Raw genomic sequence first — 20,558 nt, forward strand, 5'->3', positions numbered from 1 at the left:
GCATGTCATATTTTTGCATAAGGCATGCCTGATTGCATTGCCAAAAAATAGGTTCATTGCACATTGAAAAGCTAGCATTCAAGGCATCACGGAGAAAAAAGAATTGTCCAGTCAATCATATTTGCTGGTAGATCAATCATATTTACATTGGATTTCAGTCAACCATACATTAAAATTGATTCAACAATATCTATGCTTGGTTTAACTATTTGGTAAGATTGGTTCAACAACACAACATAATTGAATCAACCATAGATATGATTGACTCAATATTATTATACAATAATGACAATCGTATTATTGTTGATGTTGTGTTGTCAAAACCCGCACGAATCTTCTTTATCGACATTGCAAAAATGCGACAAAATGTAAATAAATATGGGAGCAGGAATTCAAACCACTATCTTGGGAGTGAGAGCGCATCAACTTACATCTACTCCAACACTGCTTATTGGTAAACAGCGGTTTTTCGCGGTACAGCTCATAACGTTTCAAGGTAATAATGTGCGGAAAGCTAATTTAACAATAATATAATTGAAATATTCATGTGATGGAAAAGCAAAAGCGTCAGTTTAGAATCACCGATAATATGCTTGTAACAATTGTATCCAGGCATGTTAAAGCAACTATCGGAAAAGTTATGTCAATCGTTTAAGAATTTTCTGCGTTATTATAAAAGCCACGGTAGTTGCTTATCATGTATCATCTGTGAGAAAACTGAAAGATGATATTAATGTTGACAAATCTTTGAAATAAAAAAAATCCACAATAGTATTGTTACTCGTTTTATATGGAATCCTTATTGACTGGATAATTAGGACTTCAGCTACTTCCGGATTAACTACGCTATTTGATCAATAGGGCGATATTCAAAACTTAAAAGGCAATAGATGGCTCTTTCTCCAATCACTACTTTTGCGATCCAGTTTCCTAATACCTAATACCCTAATACCTAATACCCTAGGGCGATATTCAAAACTGAAAAGGCAATAGATGGCATCTTTTTCAATGGTAGTAAAAACGAAATCCTGAAGCAAAGAAAGCACCACGGAAGATGAACTGAACACAAAAAGTTATGTATTCACTTTACACTTGATTTCCAATCACTATTTTTTTGATCCAGTTTCCTAATTGCAAGCAATTTATTGAGGATTTTGCCCTCTGATAGACTCACACCTAAATAATTTTGTCACACCAAAATATTCTCCCACCATGTTTGCCATATATGGGATGGCGTCGTAGCTAACAAAACCAACAAGTAACGCACATGTAACGCATTATGTTGGACTGTACATTGAATGCAAGTTGCGTACTTCTATTAAAGTATCTGACGTATGAGTATTTATTTTTCCACGTTCAAAATGTGCATGAGAATCTATTCCTCAACAAAACGAAGGTGTGAGTCTATTGGAGGGCAAAATCCTCAATACAATGATGTAACAAAATAATTGCTCTTTAAGGTCTAATTTGTGAATGAACCCCCTTCTTGTTTCATGTAATGTAACAGTAATGTAAGTAATCTTCATCCTTCAGTGATAATTTATAATTATAATTGATATAATTATAATTGAAATGTAACTGTATTTTAATAGACTATACAAAAACTTTTAGTTGAAAACTGTATACTAGTTATTGAAACCAGACTTATGCTAAGGATGCGACTGTTTTCGGTCAATTCTCAGTGAGACGGCAACCGTGAAATTCACTGTATTTTCAGTTGCTCGTCGCACGGAAACCGAAAAAGATCAAGTTTTTGAGTTCATGCAGTTTGTCGTTTGTGTTGTTGCAATTTTCTACTAAACACTTCATAGTGATTACTTTATAACCAGAGATCAATTTCAATTTTGTTCTTTGCGACTTTGTAAACAAACATTCGAGCGCATTGTGCTTTTGAGTGAAGTCACTGGAAAGCGCACACATTAAAATAGGTGGCCAGAATAATTAAATGATTTGTGATTGGGGAACTTGTTGCCAGTTCTCTCTGCGCAACTCTCCATTCATAGACTCTGATAAAAGCTTTTATTGGTGATCTAACGCAAAGCTAAAATGCGTAGGTGGCGCTGTTCTAGAATAGGGACTTGTGCATCTTAATCAAAATGTCTAGTGATAACATTGGAAGAAAAACACCACAACTATTTATCTGATAAGATTTTTGCAATTAAGCCACAGGAAACCGTAAATATTCATTTCACTTTGAAAAACTTGATTTTAGTGGGACTCTTTTCGAATCTAAATACGCTTTAGGAAGCTCTCAAGGTTATGTAATTTATAAGCATTATTTGATACTACTTTTTTAAGCTAAGTCCGCTGTTTCGCCCAAGAAAAGTAAATAAATTTCTTGACTGAATGGGCCAAGAAATTTCCTACAGAGAGCCCCATTTGAAATGACATTTCTTCTCAACTGCGTACTGCGATCAGAAAAATGTGATTTTCTGGAACATTTCTGAGAAGAAATATTCCACGCATCGAGATAGGCCATTACCAGTAGAAAACCAGTCTTTAAGCCATAATAATTTAGTCACATCCAGCTTCATGGTTACTTAGGAAGCTGCCGAATATACAACATATTATCCTACTTCGAAGAAACGAAATTTTTTATTTTTTTATTTCCATGATTTTTTTGTACTTCAATTAAAGTTGATAAATTATCGACTTTTCTTTACATTCAGCGCACTTTTGAGGTTTCGTTCGACCTTTGTGTAAAGCGCGCCACTGTGCGTCGCCTGCTCTGAAGTTCCACCAGAGTAGGGGGAAGCAATCGGTCATAATTAAGCGGCGATATCCCGATGCGCTAAATGCAAGCAAGCCTCTGGCGGATATGGATCAAAAGCCCCCGCCCGTCGTTATATACTGTCGCAATCGAACAAATTGGACACGCGCGACCGGGAATGACACTGCAGTAAAACAAGATGCGCCGCACCGCCCGTTCCGACGCAACATGGAAGGCGAAAATTGACTGCTGTCCAAAAAGTCAAAATGTGCTCAAAATTACAACAAAATTAAACACGCTCTGATTGCGCTTTTTCGCCCAAACGGAATGGGGTTAATTTTGGAATGATGCGGCGAGCGACGAACATTTGCAACTACACGCTCTTTAATGAATTTTAATTGCATGTCTCAATAAATTTTTCCGCCCAAGCATCTTATGGGTCCGATCTGCGGGCAACCAGCTGCGTCATCTGATGTAGCTTCGGGTGGAAATATGCGAATACATGCATTCCGGTCGTCTGTTACTGATTAAACATATGGACTTAGCGATTGCGAAGAGATTTTTATTATGACAAGAACGATCACAGCATGCTGTGATTTCCGGTTAGTCGGAAACAACTTTAAAAATTTGGAAAGTTAAAAATTAGTCCCAAGAGGTTGCATCCGGAAAGCCGGAAGTTTATCATATCATAACGATACCAATCTATATTGCCTAGATAGAGCTACCTAAACGTGTTCCTCGTCATGTGGTAAGCTGCACAATCCCAGAAATGGGTTTGTACCCTCGAGTCCCACGGGGGGAATTTGTTCCACAGTAGGCGAGACGTTGGACCATAAACGACGACAATCTAGTATGCGCATTTAACCGATGTCAAAATATTTACTCCTGGGGATATGTAGGGGAAGATGGTTCAAAATACCAGCGTTTGATTAATTGCTTCTTGTAGAGATATAACCTGGCAGTATGACTAAACTGACCGTGACTGAGAATTGGTCATGGAAACATACGTTTGCCGATGGCATTTTCCTCGCCGTAAAGTGATATTTGCAAAATATTGTCAAAGTTACGCAATAATCATGACATTTTACAGCACTGGTCAGAACAATTCAAGCTCCCGAAAAACTATAATTAAGAAAAATGCAATTCAATTTATTTTCTACAGCACTTAAAATTTTAATTTTTCATAATTGAGACAACCAATTGCCTGCTTTGCGCAATAACCGGCTTTTAACACAGAAAGCCACGTGGCATTTGAGAGTCCCACCAGAAGACGCGGCTTCGCTCCAGTTCAAAGACATGTAGCCAACTTCCCACTAATTAATTGCATTCAGTGTAGTTCTAATTTCCTAATTAATCAAATGCAGTGTAGCGCACCGCCCGCAGGCCATCAGATCCAAGCAGCCTTTCCCCCAGAAAGAAAGCGTCCAACTGTAAGAAGTTGTCGCCCATGGTGACGGACGACTAAGACGCGCACGGGTCCCATTCATAGAAAAGATTCTCGTTTGAAGTTCGGCTTGGCCAACTGAGGATGTTGGTTGGTTGTTACATAAAGTTCGAGTTGTGATCCGTGTGTTGAAAGGATCATAAAACTTGCGGGAATTGTGCAATATGTATCTAGTAGGGAAAGGGCCTAAGTGCCATCGCTATTTGTTGTCGACGACGACGGTTTGAATCTGCTGGTTGCGATGCGACACGCCCTCTGACGCTGTTTAATGCAATTAGCACTTACTCATTAGGTCTCTGCTCTCTGGTCGGCCGTTTGTTGGATGCGTACGCGGCGCGGGAAAACGTTTAGTTTAATTGGACCTTACAGTTGGCGGTGAGATCGCGCCGCTACCGCCTCCGCCACCAAACCAGACGGCGTAAAACTCTTTGAACTTTTGCAGTACGCGCAACGCGGGTTTTTGAGTCGAGCGGGGAATTTATTCCGACGGGAAGCAAATTCGCAGCTTTGCTGGATGCTACGCCAGATATGCAGAAATTCTGGGAGTTTATTGGGAACTATAAAATTTTACACGTAAGGGGTCGTGTCTTAAAGTAAAGATGCATCAAGCCAAACCACAAATTTTCTAGAGCACACATCTCGAGAACCTGACATCGCTTTGAGCTGAAACTTAATGGATTTGTCACGGCTATTTAGTTCTCTAGATTTGTGCTCTTGAAAATAATTGATAAAATAAAATTACGTAATTATCATTTCGTTTGTTAGAGAAATTCATTAAATGACTTATGAAAATCAGTAATCAGATTCTTCACCATAATCATAAGTAAAACCTACAAATCGTTGTGGCGCTTAACCATAATTATTTCTTAAGAAATCATAAAGTTTTTTTGCCTCAGTGCATCATATCGCATCGAATGAACGGATGGAGGCGCATGGTCAGTTGTGAAACCACCGTCGATCACCCAACGATCAAGTAGTCCGATAGGCATTCCGACACATCGGATCAAGGCAAACCATGAGCTTGAAGAAACGCTATTTGCAATGCTTGAAAAATGGCTTTGCTCTTCCTCAATATTCATGAGTCGAACTCCATCACACATAACCCCTAATCCACGGCCAGATTAAGTGCAATCAGGTTAACGCAAATTACGATGTTACCCAGTTCCAAAAATAGCCGAGCCGCACCTTTTTTGAAGTGCGGATCCATTTGTACGACCCCTTACATTTCTAAATCTCTCGTTCGCTCACTCTAGCAAGAAGCGACACCAAACCGTCGACGACGGGAAGAATCCTCAAAAGTTACGACTTCATTTTATTTTATTGCCGAATGTCATCTTTTTAATTGACGATATAGAAGTGCCGTAAAAATGTTTCCCCCTCTCCAAAAGAGTGTCTCTTTCTCTCTATCTGTTTCGACTAGCTAGAAGGTTTTGCATGGACCGACAGAAAAGTTTTCCTGCCTTCGAATGTTTGAACGTAACGTTCAAAGTTTTACGGAAATCGTTCAAATCAGAGCTATTTTGTTGCAGCGAGACGAGTCGCTATTAATAGGCACACTACGATGGAGCAACAATGTGTATCCATGACAACGACGACAAATTTGTACGAACTGAACTGTCTCGACGATCCCGTCTCACCTTGATTTTGTCTTTTTCGGTTTTCCTTCTTTCAGAACTGCTGCTCCAACAGTTACCTGCGCGAACGGTTACACCAGCTCAGCAAGGACAGCGATCGCTACTCGCCGATCACCGGTAAGTTTATCAGAAATTTGTGAAATAGATCAGGTCACATTCCCATCAAAAGTCATCAGTAATTTGTGGGGAAGAATAACAAATCCGGCACACATAGGTTAATAGCGACAAGATGAATTAACATAGCAAGCCATGCCAAGTACAACATTTTCCAAGACATTTATGAATTCTGCGATATTTCAGAAATTTTAGTTATGGCGAAGTAGGCCTTATTTTTGGAACCAATATTCATTATGCTGCTCTGCACTGCTATGATTTTGTATGAGGTTTTGACGTTTACTGGTCTTGTTGTTAACTAATTTTATGAAGGAGTGAAAGAGTGAGATTTATTTCTGTGCAGAGCCCCAGATTGAGTGAGTTTTCTTCTTTCTGGGTTTACGTACCAACTGGGGCATAGTCTGCTTCTCAGCATATTTTGTTCCATTCTAAATCTATCATCAAAATTTTGAATATGCAAATGTCGTGTTTCAATAGATCTACCAGACTAAAAAAAATTGAATTGGGTACTACTTACATGAAATATAACAATTCTTTTATCTAATCGATAAATGAAAAACTTGAGAATCAGGAGGTGTGCTGGATAGGAGCAATGGTGCAAACATTTAGAGGTAACCATACCATCTACCGTTTTGATTCATATTACGGACAGCTTCAAATTCCGGACACTCTCGTTTGTATGGGAAACATTTCATACGAAATATTTCAAATTTCGCCATCCAAAAGTTCTCATTTTCGAGGCTCGTTTTATTAGGTTTTTTCCATAAATATCATTGCCAATTTATAATGCCCAACTACCTTAGATGTCTCTTAAGCGGTTGAACGATTTCAATTGATGATTTGACTGTTCCATTAATGATTGTCATGAGCTGTCCGTAATTCGAATCAAAGCGTCCGGAATATGAGGCAAAAGTGAGGGAGCGTCCGGAATAAGAATCATGAAAAGGCCACACGTTTTGATTTATTTAAAATTATTCAAGTTGCGGACGCGTATTCTTTACCCACACGAGCTGGAAACAGCTTTCGTAATGATGGGTGATATGCAGAGGCGCGTGATCGGGTGGTGGTTGATCAACGAAAGAATGTGCAAGTTGATAATTAAAGGCCGATTCTTTAACTTTACGTGCATAGTCCTCACTCCGAAAGCACTGATGATGACAAGGACGCATTTTACGCGCAGTTTGAACGCGAGTATGACAGCTGCCCAAGCCACGATGTCAAGATCATCATAGGAGATTTAAACGCTTAGGTTGGCCAGGAGGAGGAGTTCAGACCGAACATTCGAAAGTTCAGCAGCTGATGAACGAGAACGGCCTACGACTGATAGATTTTGCCGTTTCCAAGAATATGGCCTTTCGTAACACCAATTTCCAGCACAGCCTATACACAGGTCCGTCACACTCGGGCTCAGATTGTGTACCACTTCTAGTACTGCATTTGGTCCCTCGGTAGTACAAAAGGTACCCAAGCTTGACAGATCGCAGTACACTTTTCACGGCATTCTAGATTACCTTATGAGTCATAAAATTTTGGGCAACTGCAAGGGACATGGAGGTCTTTAATTTGTCTTTGCTATACACCTGGAGATCACCATAGCAGACAAAATCACAAATCGACCACGTTCTGATTGATGGACGGTACTTCTCCGACATTATCGACGTCAGGACCTATCGTGGCGCTAACATCGACTCCAACCACTATCTGGTGATAGTTAAATGGCACTCAAAACTCTCCGTCGGTAACAACGTACGGTACCGACGGCCGACCCGGTATGACTCAAGCATCCGGATGTCGCAACTGCGTACGCGCAGCACCTCGAGGCTGCATTACCGGAAGAGGGTGAGCTGGATGAAGCCCCTCTTGAGGACTGCTGGAGAACAGTAAAACCAGTCATCAACAATGCAGCTGAGAGCAACGTCGGGTACGTGGGACGGAGTCGACGGAACGATGGAAGCACTTTGACGGACGAGTGTGAGGTGATCGAAAGATGGATGCAGCACTTCGACGAACTCCTGAATGTCACTGAGAGCACAGGCAATCAAGGTCGGAACAACGGAGGAAATGCATTCGTCAGTACTGCGGGCGATGGAAACCAACAAGCTACCGGAAGGGTAGAAGGAAGGGGTAATATGCCCCATCTACAAGAAAGGCGACACGTGAGATTGTGAGAACTTTCGAGCGATCACCATTCTAAATGCGGTCTACAAAGTATTATCCCAGGCCATCTTCAGTCGTCTGTCACCTGTATTGAACGAGTTCATGGGAAGTTATCAAGCCGGCTTCGTTGACGGCCAATCGACAACGGATCAGATCTTTACTGTACGGCAAATCCTACAAAAATGTCGTGAATACCAGGTCCCAAAGCATCACCTTTTCATCGATTTTAAGGCGGCATACGATAGTATCAACCGCGTAGAGCTATGGAAAATCATGGACGAGTACAGCTTTCCCGGGAAGTTCGAGAGATTGACAAGAGCGACAATGGAGGGTATGCAAAATTGTGTGAAGGTTTCAGGCAAACATTTCAGTTCGTTTGGATCCCACCCGGGGCTACGACAAAGTGATTTTCGTGCCTATTGTTCAATATTGCACTAGAATGTGTTATGTGGAGATCCGGGCTTAACAGTCGAAGCACGATATTCACGAATGGTGACAGATTTCTTCACCTGTCTGAAACGCGAACCAACAAGAGTCGGACAGATGGTGAAAGCGTCGAAAACAAAGAACATGCTGGTAGGCGGAACTAAGCGCGACAGGGCCCGATTAGGAAGCAGTCTCACGATAGACGGGGATTCTTTCGAGGTGGTTGACGAGTTTGTCTACCTCGGATCCTTGCTGACGGCCGACAACAACGTTAGTCGTGAAATACTAAACGCACCAAATGCACAATGTACAAAGCGCTCATAAGACCGGTAGTCGTCTACGGGCATGAAACGTGTACTACGCTCGAGGAGAACGGTGGCGAGCAGGAGAACGATGTGTGGCGACGAAGGATGAATCACGAGGTAGCCTAGCTCTACGGTGAACACAGAAGGTGGCCAAAGCTGGTGGCCTCCCACAGGTTATAACTGAATTTTTCTTTGTGACTGAGTATTGTCTGTTTCATTCGCAACAAAACGCGCTGCCAATTTTCGAACAGACTGAAAAAATCGTCGCCAGCAAACCAATCAAAGGAGGTGATATGCCTTTATGTTGGCAAAACTGGTGAAACGTCAAATGCCAGAAAATAAATCAAAGGAGGTGATTTGCCATTATGTTGGTAAGACTGGTGAAACGTCAAATTCACAGCAGTTGCTTGGCTGGCGACGATTTTGGCGACGATTTTGGCGACGGTTTCACCGGCGACGATTACAAATCGTCGCGTCCGATAGGGTGCAAAATTTACAATACCTGATTTCAACTGAATGCACTAAGTGACAGCTGCGAAATTGCAATGAGCGTAAAGTGAGTGACAGCATCTTATAGGATGTTGAAGTAGGCGCATGTGCAAGTGCGATATTCAAGCATGCCATGGAATAATTAGAGTATAAGTTAATTCGAAATAAACTCTCAGTTATCGTTAGACCATCAACCAAGTTGGTTATACTTTCATTTAACTCCAAGAGGTTATGGGCCCAGTGCATGGGCATCCATTGCCGTAGAAACCGATCAACAAGGTGAAATTTTTTTCTGAAGCTGAAGCCGAAATGGAGAAAGTTCAAGTCCCGAAGCTCAATGGATCAAATTATAGCAGCTGGAAGTTCAGCACCGAATTGCTGCTTATCCGAGAAGATCTTTGGAAGTTTGTCACCAAGCCCCGACCGGAAGAAGTAGCTGCGACGGAAAACGCTCCGGGGAATGCTGCTGCTATCGATGCTTGGGATTCCGGAGATCAACGTGCTCGAGCGACGATCGGTCTCTTAATGGACAGCAACCAGCATGGCCTCATCAAGCAGACGAAAACGGCTCGTGAAGCATGGGAACGATTGATGGACCATTTCGAGAAGCCGACGCTGACATCCAAGGTATCGTATCTGCGGAATTTGATTGCCAAGCGGTACTGTGAAGGCGACGACATGGAGAAGCATGTGAACGAAATGGAAGATATTATCGACCGTCTCTCCGTGGCAGGACTGGCACTCGACGGGCAGCTGCAGGTTGCGCTGGTGCTGAGTAGTTTTCCCAAAACGTTCAACACCCTGACGACCGCGTTGGATAGCCGAACGGACGACGAGCTGACGCTGGACGTCGTTAAGACCAAACTGATCGACGAAGTGACGAAGCAGGGTAGTTTCGGCGAATCCGTTCTGAAGGTTGGATCCGGTAAGAAGGTAATTGTTTGCCACTATTGCAAAAAGCCGGGTCACAAGCAACGGGAATGCCGCAAACAAGCCAGTGATCAAGATTCGGAAACGAAGAGCGACCAGAAACACCGGAAAAATCCATCCAAAGCGAAGGTGGTTCGTGATACGACGAATGGCAGCTGCACTTTTACAGCGAAGGGGACCCAGAGAACCGGAAGCTGGATCGTTGACTCGGAGGCGACATCGCACATGTGCTCCGAGCGGTGCTCCTTTCTCAACCTGGATGAATCCATACACGAAAAAGTTACTCTGGCCGACGGGACGATGACAGCTGCGAAAGGTAAAGGTACGTGCGAAGTGGATTGCTGCGATCTGGAAGGTAACAAACGTTCAATTACACTTTCGGATACTTTGTTCGTGCCGGGTTTGGAGTCGAATTTAATTTCGGTTCGCAAGCTCGTTGCTAAGCGCGGAAAGGTGATTTTTGACACCGAAGACTGTCGCATCATGAAGGGTGAGCAGGTTGCTGCGGTGGCGGTTGTGTCCGGTGGATTGTATTGCATCAAGAACGCCCACAACGCCATGAAAATCGACGAGAAGATGCACACGCGGAACTGTCAGCATGTGTGGCACAGGAAGCTTGGTCACCGGGATAACGACGCCGTCCAAGAGCTGTTTAGGAAGAAGCTAGCGACCGGTGGAACACTTCAAGATTGTGGTATTCGGTCCATTTGCGAGTGCTGCCAAGAAGCGAAGTTTCCAAGACTCCCGTTTCCGCAGCAAAGAAAGAATCGATCTAAACAACCGTTGGATCTGCTCCATGTGGATGTGTGCGGTCCGATGAAAAATGTCACCCCAGGAGGATGTCGGTACTACCTCACAGTCACCGACGACTATTCCCGTTACACAACCGTGTTTTTCCTGCGGGAGAAATCAGACGTTGAAGAGAAGCTGAAACATTTTGTGATGGAGGTGAAGACTACGTTCGGCAGGCCGCCGAAGGTCATTCGTTCCGACAACGGTGGTGAGTTCAAGAACAAGTCGTTAGAGACGATCTTCAAGAAGGAAGGCATCAGGCAGCAGTTCACTACACCACACACCCCTCAGCAAAATGGAATCGCAGAACGCAAAAACCGCACGCTGAACGAAATGGCGCGGTGCATGCTTCTGGATGCAGGATTGCCGACGAAGTACTGGGCGGAGGCTGTGAACACCGCAAGTTACCTTCAAAATCGATTGCCCACGAGATCACTGGAGGTCACACCATACGAAGCATGGTGGGGAGAAAAGCCGGATTTAAGCCACGTGCAGCCGTTTGGTACTGACGCGTATGTTTGGATTCCGAAGCAAAACCGGACGAAATTAGATGCAGCAGCCCAGAAGATGACTTTCGTCGGTTATTCCACGCAGCAGAAGGCATATCGTTTTTTGGATAGGAGCTCTGGGTGTGTCATCAACAGCCGAGATGCTCGTTTCTTGCCGACGCGAAGTTCACCAGCCGATGAAGAAACTAATGGAAGTATCATCGAATATCACTTCCCTTCGACCGACAATTCCAAACTTAATTCCTTTCCTATCGTTGCAGGGGACGTTCTCGGTGAGCTAGCAGACGACGAGGAGAAGGAGGAACTTGCGTCGGATCAACGATCGAATCACGAAGAAGGCGGAGATCGAAATGATACGTCGATCGAGTCGCACGAAGACACTACACTCACCGAGGCCAATGAACGTCCCCTCAATGCACCGAGAGGACCTTTGTCGACGAGTACGCCGATTCGTGTGTCAAGCCGTGCAACTAAAGGAGTACCACCGTTTCGTTTCCGAGAAACTAGCAGCTTAGCAAGTCAGCGTACGATGGAGCCGAGGACGTTAGAAGAAGCTTTAGCGAGCGCAGAGCGGGAACAATGGAAGACCGCGATGGATGAGGAGTATGCAGCACAGCAAGAAAACTCCACCTGGGATATCGTCCGTCTCCCCGCTAACCGCAAACCAATAGGCTGCCGGTGGGTTTTCCAGAAGAAGTTTGACAAACACGGAAAGGTAACAAGATACAAGGCTCGATTAGTTGCCCAGGGATGCAGCCAAAAATATGGAACCGACTATGACGAGGTCTATGCGCCGGTTGCCAAACAGGCCACGTTGCGGGCACTTTTGACAATTGCAGCGCGCCAGAAGATGCAGGTGAAGCATGTCGACATCAAGACGGCTTATTTGAATGGCAAGCTTTCGGAGACCATTTACATGCGTCAACCGCCCGGATACGAATCCGGAAATCCCGACGATGTATGCCATTTGAGGAGGAGCTTGTATGGCTTGAAGCAAGCTGGAAGGGTCTGGAACCGGACTATCACCGACGTCATGAAGGAGTTGGGATATGAACAGGTCCGTCCCACTCGGGCTCAGATTGGGTACCACTTCTAGTACTGCATTTGGTCCCTCGGTAGTGCAAAAGGTACCCAAGTTTGACAGATCGCAGTACACTTTGAACGGCATTCTAGATTACCTTATGAGCCATAAAATTTTGGGCAACTGCAAGGGACATGGGGGTCTTTAATTTGTCTTTGATATGAAGCCACGGAAGCCGACAACTGCCTTTTCACGAAGACAGATGGATCATCGTTCATCCTACTCTACGTAGATGACATGCTGATCGTCACCAAGGAGGACAGGGAGTATGAGCGAGTACGAAAGCACCTGGAAAGAAATTTCAAAATTAGTTGTCTGGGTAATGTAAAGAATTACCTTGGCATTCACATCGAGCGGCAAGAGGATGGAAGTTTTCTTCTCAGTCAAGAAAGCTACATCGAAAGAATGCTTTTCAAATTCGAAATGGAGCAAGCGAAACCATCACCAATTCCGATGGATCCAGGATACGTCACCGCAGAGCAAAAGGAGGAGAAGAAAATGGCCACCGCCGAAAAGTACCAGAGCCTGGTGGGAGGTTTATCTACGTTGCCGTTTGCACGCGGCCTGATCTGGCAATAACAGCGTCCATTCTTGGGCGTAAAGTCAGCAAACCGACAGAAAGCGATTGGACGGAAGCAAAGCGAGCGTTGCGGTATTTGAAGGGTACCGCTAAACAGAAGTTGAAGCTAGGAGGAAGCGGCAATCTCAAGGGATATGCGGACGCCGATTGGGCAAATCAAATTTGAGCAAATGCTCCGACAAACCGTCGCCGACTCCCTCTGCATATTTTAACGTTAGGAGCTGTTTTCTTATAAACAGTTGCCCGGCAACACCACGTTGTTCAAACACTGCTTTCAGTGTGTCCCATATCTGCTTTGGAGTCGCACAATCTTTCACCAAATCCAATTGGTTGTCGGCAATGGCCGAAATAACAATCGATTTGCACCTTTTCTCCGCGGCTTTCCGTGCAACCATTTGCTTTTTCTTGTCCAATTTTTCAACCGCGGAGTCCGTAGCCACATCGCGCAATTCTTCTATCTCGACAATCTCTCGTTTGACACAATCGAGTAGATCACAAGTGTCGAGCACAGTTTCCATCCGGAACTTCCAGTTGTGGAAGCCGGAACCGTCGAACGCGGCGACTTTCACTCTCTCGTCCATATCTGGGCCATAACCTGTTGAAAGCAACTACCAGTGGACACAATAAATAGCGGATCGAGAGAGGAACACCGAGGCTAACGGATCAAAACTAACAACGACCGAGCGATTCCACTGTACACAAACGACTTATATATTATCAACATAAGCATAAACAATACAATAATTGACAACACACATAACCATGGTGTACTAATTAACATAGATGTTGTCTCGATACGAGGGGCGCTCGATTGTAACAAACATATTGTTCGTTTAGTTGAGGAATAGATTCTCGTGCACATTTTCAACATGGAAAAATAAATACTCACACGTCAGATTATATGGCACTTTCATAGAAGCACGCACCTTGCATTCAATGTATTATCCAACACAATGCGTTACATGTGCGTTACTTGTTGGTTTTGTTAGCTACGACGCCATCCAATATATGGCAAACATAGTGGGAGAATATTTTGGTGTGACAAAATTATTTACGTGTGAGTCTATTGGAGGGTAAAATCCTCAATACACTTTCAACATGTTTATGCATATTGTGGTTCAGTTCAGTTTGCGATTCGCGACTACGAAACAAAAAGAGATTTACAAAACACTCGCACCAACGGAAAACCTCGTAAGGAACTGTCATCGTGTGCGTGAAAAAAAAGCAAAAAATATATCTTGCCTTGTTTTTCTCACAGAAAACCGAAAAAAACATCAGCAGCTTCGTAGTCGCGAATTGCTATTGATTCGTTGTTTTATTCTGTTCGGGAACTCGATTCAATACTTGGCCGTCTCTTTACCTCTTTCCTAGGTAGAGCTGACAAGATGAGATAAAGGAAGGAAAGACAAGAATAGGAAGGAAGATAAGGGAAGAAAAGAGAACAGATTACTGTACAAACATTTCAAAAGGGCACATCGACATTGGTAAACATTGGCTTTGGAAGACGCTGTTGAGCCCCATTCAACTCGATCAAGCTCATTAATACACTGATGCAAAAATACTTAGGTTTTCCATAAATCATGACATATGAATCAGCCAAATTATGGTTTCATTGAACGCTTAACCATTTCGATATTGGGATCATAAGTTTCATAAGTGAGAGCTTTGAATAATTTAAGAACCACTACTTGAAATAATTTTCATAACAATCGCTAAAAGAACTGCTCCGCTTTCGATGTTGGGTACAAGCACAGGTCACCGTTGTCAATATGGCCGACTGTCATCGGGTCATCGGCAGACTATCGTTTCACAGATTTCCAGTGCAATTCGCAGTGTACAGTAAAACGTTCGATTTTTTTTTTTTATTTACTTCATCTTCAGTATTTACACTGCACAGACTGTTTCTTAAAACTAGGCTATAAAATTCACATATATAACAAACAAAATAAACACAAACAATCATAACAAAGCTCACAACATTAAACATAAGATTTTCTCTATTGACATTTGCGTACAGTTGCAAGGACATTGAACTATCGGAACAATAACGTGCTGACCAAAACATCTGCTCTTCATCTACACTACATATACAATCAAGTTACAGTCTCAATTCAACTATTTACTGAATTGGCATTTGGGTTCCAAGTTCTACCACGTGAGCTAAGAAATTCCCTGAATTTGATTGCGGGAGGCCATGTTGCAGAATCCATAACTACTGACTTCCATTTGGTATTTAGAATAACTTTGAAAGAGGCATACTCAAGCAGACCAAGATTCTTTCCTTTTGGCATCAATTTGAAAACATTAATTGTTTCCTCTTTTTCAATACCAACAACCTGACGAACCATGCAAGCGACTTCTCTTTCGGTTACAGAACTATCTATGTTGGTCAAGAATAGCGAAAACATTTGTTTCGGTGGTGAACACGATGCTAAATTACAGTTGCTTTCTTCAGAACTACTGTCTAATGTGCATACAGGACCAGTACCATCCAGCAGTTTTGTTGATGACAACGGCGTAGAAGACTGCACGATCGCCTCAGGAAACGACTGCGATGTAATGTTTGTTAGCGTCCTTACGATGTCGTGAATCTGCGATTTGATATCAGCCAGCTCAGATTCAAATCTTGACGAGGAGTTGAGTATCAGTTTATCCGTTTGCATTCCAGATCGATTCTTATAGAAAACATCCAAACAGCCGTCACACATCCATAGGATGTTGTTAACTGCCAAGCTCACCATGTGTGATTCCAACACTTCAACACAATCAATGTGATAACTTTTGGTACAATCTCCTTCACATACAACAAACGATTCCGATCTAGCGTCGATCGAAGAAAAGCATTTACCACACTCCATCGTAAACAATACAGTGACCAAAGGTGACGCTCCAACGTTAGAAAAACGGTTTGTTCTCGAATATCCTTAAGTTATTGATTATTCCGTTGCGAGGATAATGTTCGTGCTTTTCCAATGTACACATCGGCGGTAAATATCACTTGCGATCTATCAATATCACTTTAATTTGACAACCAACAGCAGTGATGCGACATCGCACTCTAGATCATAATCACTGCAGAATGAGTGATCACGTGGTAGGGTAACCAATATATTTTGGACCTCTATATATTTTGGACCCCCTAGGCCATTTTCCTGCATAATTCCCAGTTTAAATCGAAATGCCAACTCAATTCGCATGCCATTTGGAAAGATAGGACTATTTCGCACTTGCATCAACCGTTTATACAGAGAAACAGTGTTTATTTTATCTGAAATTAATTTAATTTAATTGGTTCATCAATGCAACCGTTACAACACGTTACACACATAAATTGAAGCCGTCAGAAAATTTTCAAATGTAAACAAAAACTTTTTTCAAATTTCTTAACTAAAACCGTAGAATGTCTACAGTTTTCCATTGGCAATCGATTGATTAGACTATGGGCGAGCATATTATACAACCAGTGTCGTGGGCTTTGTCGCCAAACGATAAAAAAATGCCGGGGGTCCAAAATATATACTTTGAAGGTCCAAAATGTATTGGTGTGTCCAAAATAAACAGTGTGTCCAAATAAAACAGTGCTTTACAATTCAATTATTTTCGACGTTTTATGGATCCTACATGACCGTATGGGCATTTTTATCTCGTAGAGGAAGTTTTTCTCTACATTTTGGCATGTTCTTTGACTTGGTCATGCTGTGCATTTGATTAATTGGGACAAACAACTAAAATCACTTCCTTAGGAGGTCCAAAATACGACCGTTACCCACTATATTTAATAGTGTTAGGAGGTTTGATTTGAACCCGAAGTTGAAGTTACAGACAGATAACAAACAACTCAGTGATTGTTGAGACGGAAATTTCAATTCACTGCAATTTTATAGCAACCTACTTTGGTAAAGTGTACCAGTCAGTGCGCCGAAATGTGCCATTGCTGCGCAAGGCACACTGCGTAGAGTGAACACCCCCTTGCCGTTACCCTATTTATTCATGCTATTAATGTTTTTCAGTGACCAACACATAGTTTCAATCTATCTGCAGCACTGCCAAAAATATCGTACTGTTAAATTGCCATTTTATTTGCTTAACTTAAGGCTAAACTTAACACATCAGTGATAACCATAGTCTATCGCCATCAATGCACTGGTGATGGCGTAGACAGCATGATGTTGATACGATATAGATTGATCCGAATTGTATCGCAGTCGGCCTGTAGAAATCAGCATATTGTAAGCGTTGATAGTGACAGCGAGCTTCTCTGGCAGGTATTGCGGACTTGCTTTAAATAAAACCTAAAAAAAAGAAGGGAATGATTATTAAAGCCTCAGTATTTATGAAAATCGAAATTAAATTTAAGTTTGAGTGACAGAGAAGCAATGAAAATTATTTCAGTGAGTGATGGGTTACTAAGGATTTATTTTCGAGTTTCAGTTCAGTGGCGGTCAAATTTTTCATAGCATGGCGAGCGTAAAAAGCTGGATACAACTCTTCATATTGAATTTCAAGTTTAAAACATAATATGGCATATGAATTCTGCTATCCTGAAAATAAAACACTGTGTCGGATTATTGATTAGATTAGATCAAATAAAAAATGCAAAATGTTCAAGTATATTTTAAAAATGACCTGGGGCAGACACACAAATTCTGAAAACGCCATTATTTTTGTTTATATTTATACTTTCAAGCCCGGGGAGACCGGTCTCTGTGCATTCAGATCAACTTTTTTGTCGAACTGTGTAATCATCTGGTGGCCATTTTGCATTCAATTTACAGTGGCTTCGCGTTTCACTGGTAGAAATATTGATGTACTCTAAGCAAAACCTTTAGTACATTCTAACAACAATCCTTGGCGAAGTCCTAAGGATCATAGAATGTTTGTTCGATTTCTAGCAAGATCGTTAGTGGATTCATTCGAGCAAACATTAGAAAGTTCTCTTCTTGATACCTGGCTAGTGTCTGTCTAGATTGTAGAACCATACCTTTGCTTTTTATTGAGATTTTCGATGAACTTGTGATCCATAACTATTTTCTCGTGAAATTCTTGGTGGTTTCTGCGAGACTTGGACTAATTATTTTGGGTAATCGCTAAGAATGCTTCATTTGGTCTCATGGGCCTCAACCTAACGAAATTATCAAAGAAAAAGTACAATTGATTAAAAAATCGTTTGAAAAGGTAAAGGTATTTCTATTCAGCTCTAAGTACTGTGGGCAAAAATATCGTTTGCACTTTCATTTAGCAGCTCGTGCATTAATTTTGCACCCCATGCCTACCTTGATCCGTCTGCGAAAGTGGACAAATTTCGTCACTAAATGATGTGCCAACATACTTCGAGCGCTCCTTCATACACATGGCCTACTGTCTAGTTCTACGACGACGACCATAATGGTAGGTACCGATCATCATAGTAGCCCAGGGGGGAAGGTGATCGTACACCACATGTGATGCCATCAAAACTGTAACCGTTCCGCCAACCGAGGCCTGAGCGAGACCTGAGTGGGAGAAAAGACGGTGAGCGACTTGATTTTGTTCCAAATTAGAAAATTAGGAACTCATCCGTGCTTTGATTTATCTCAGGCACGGATTTGCCGTGTCTGATCTCCGGCCAGTGATTTGTATGCGGTTGATTATTCTTGAAAAAGCGAATAATTGGATTAGTTATGAACGGGTATGATCTCATGGGAGGGTATTTTTACTACGTTTTTAGGTTCTATTTTTACTTCTGAGTCTATTTATCTTTGCTAGGAAATCTTGCTCTGGTTAAATTATGGCCAAAACACAACTCTTCGTCATACGAACCATAGTAATAATTTACCAAAAATAAAACAATAACAAATCTTGCAGCTATCATTTCTTGGCGAGAGATCCCCTAGCAGTGATTAGTTCTAAATCGGTCTGAAACGCATTCCATATCTTCTGTCTTCTTTCTCCCCTTAGGCCACACACCGTCGAGCACGGCCAATGGATCGAGCCTGGACTGCCTGAACCTGATCGTGCAAAGTATTACCAGCGTGACAACGGCGGCGGCAGCGGCTAATGGCCCAAACGGAGGACCTTCCTCTTCAAGTGGCCACCATAACCACCATCATCCTCATCATCACCACACCGCTCCGCTTAACCAAATTTCGTTCGCGTCTCCGACGTCTTCGACCTCATCTTCCTCATCGTCAGCATCTTCGGCGGCTTCGGTGTCCCCAGTGCCTCCATCGTCTTCTTCAGGAGCAACATCAACCACAGCAATCCGGTCGACGGTTGTGTTACCTTAGAAACCAACAAGCACGGTGTATCTGAAATCGTTTTTCATTACAAAAAGATCATCAATTCTGCAGCCTTTAATCGATAGATGTGATTTCCTAGCATCCTTTCCTTGAGTTTGGAAATGGAAGTACATAATAATGATTTGACAATCAAGGGTCATTTTTGATGGACATTTTGGTTTTTGGGTAAATTTCCGTAGGAGAGTATGTAGTGTTTGATTTCTTGGGAGTAGTGTCTGATGTTTTGGACGCGTCACTTGCTCCTGCGGGGGCGGGTGATATGAGCAGGATCAATCGTGTTGCGCGTAGCACGGTGAAATCGTCTCGCGGATTGCGTTAGTAGTGTTTGATCTTTTGATCGTATTGCTTGCTCTTGCGAGGGCGAGCAATGAACACTTGCTCGGCGAACAATGTGAAAAATATCGCGAATCCGGTTAGGCGTGAATATATGTATTAGAGTGGTTCAAAAAATCGTTTTTGCTCCACACCACTCATTCGATTCTAGATCAAATTATGAGTGTCCTCCCAAGATTTGAGCTCATTTGGATGAAAACTGAGACTGCACAAGCCTTGTAAAGTTTGTATGGGAATTACTATGGGAAATGCAAGCAATTCATTCAATCAGTCATAGTGGTTGCCCATGTGCTCTTGGGGATTAGAATTATGTTGATTCTGTGAGATACAACAATCAGCTACAACTTTGCTGAAGACCGTTTTTAAATCGGACGCCCCGGTAATTAGTTATTGATTTTTGAATGAGTTGTAAAACTTTGGCTATAATTATTGGGCTGTTCTGCAGGCATCACTGGATATATGCAGTAAAACATAGTAGCCATGATTTGTGCGTGCTATCTTTCGCGCCAGGTGCACCAATGTTGCCTGTTCAGAAGTTAAATAACCACTGCTGAAGAATTTGTGACTGAATATAAATCAATAACTAATTACTGAGGCGTCCGATTTGAAAACGGTCTTCAGCAAAGTTGTAGCTGATGAATGTATCTCACAGAATCAACGTACCTCTAATCTCCAAGAGCACATGGGCAAACACTATTACCGATTGAATGAATTGATTGCTTTTCTCATAGTAATTCCCATATAAACTTTAAAGGGCTTGTGCAGTCTCAGTTTTC

At 42.5% G+C, this 20,558-nt stretch overlaps 1 protein-coding gene across 1 annotated transcript in view; it reads left to right on the forward strand.

The window, feature by feature from the left end:
* The window catches only part of LOC5564104 (myogenic-determination protein), a 74,175-nt gene extending 54,443 nt beyond the window's left edge, over positions 1-19,732 (forward strand). Inside the window, exons 4-5 of the mRNA XM_021838380.1 lie at positions 5,827-5,905; positions 19,109-19,732. Coding sequence (XP_021694072.1) covers positions 5,827-5,905; positions 19,109-19,437 — 408 coding nt within the window. The 3' untranslated portion in view covers positions 19,438-19,732. The remainder of the gene's footprint in view (positions 1-5,826; positions 5,906-19,108) is intronic.
* Positions 19,733-20,558: the final 826 nt, after the last annotated feature.

The sequence above is a fragment of the Aedes aegypti genome, chromosome 1 (genome assembly GCF_002204515.2).
Source record: "Aedes aegypti strain LVP_AGWG chromosome 1, AaegL5.0 Primary Assembly, whole genome shotgun sequence".
Lineage (NCBI taxonomy): Eukaryota > Metazoa > Arthropoda > Insecta > Diptera > Culicidae > Aedes > Aedes aegypti.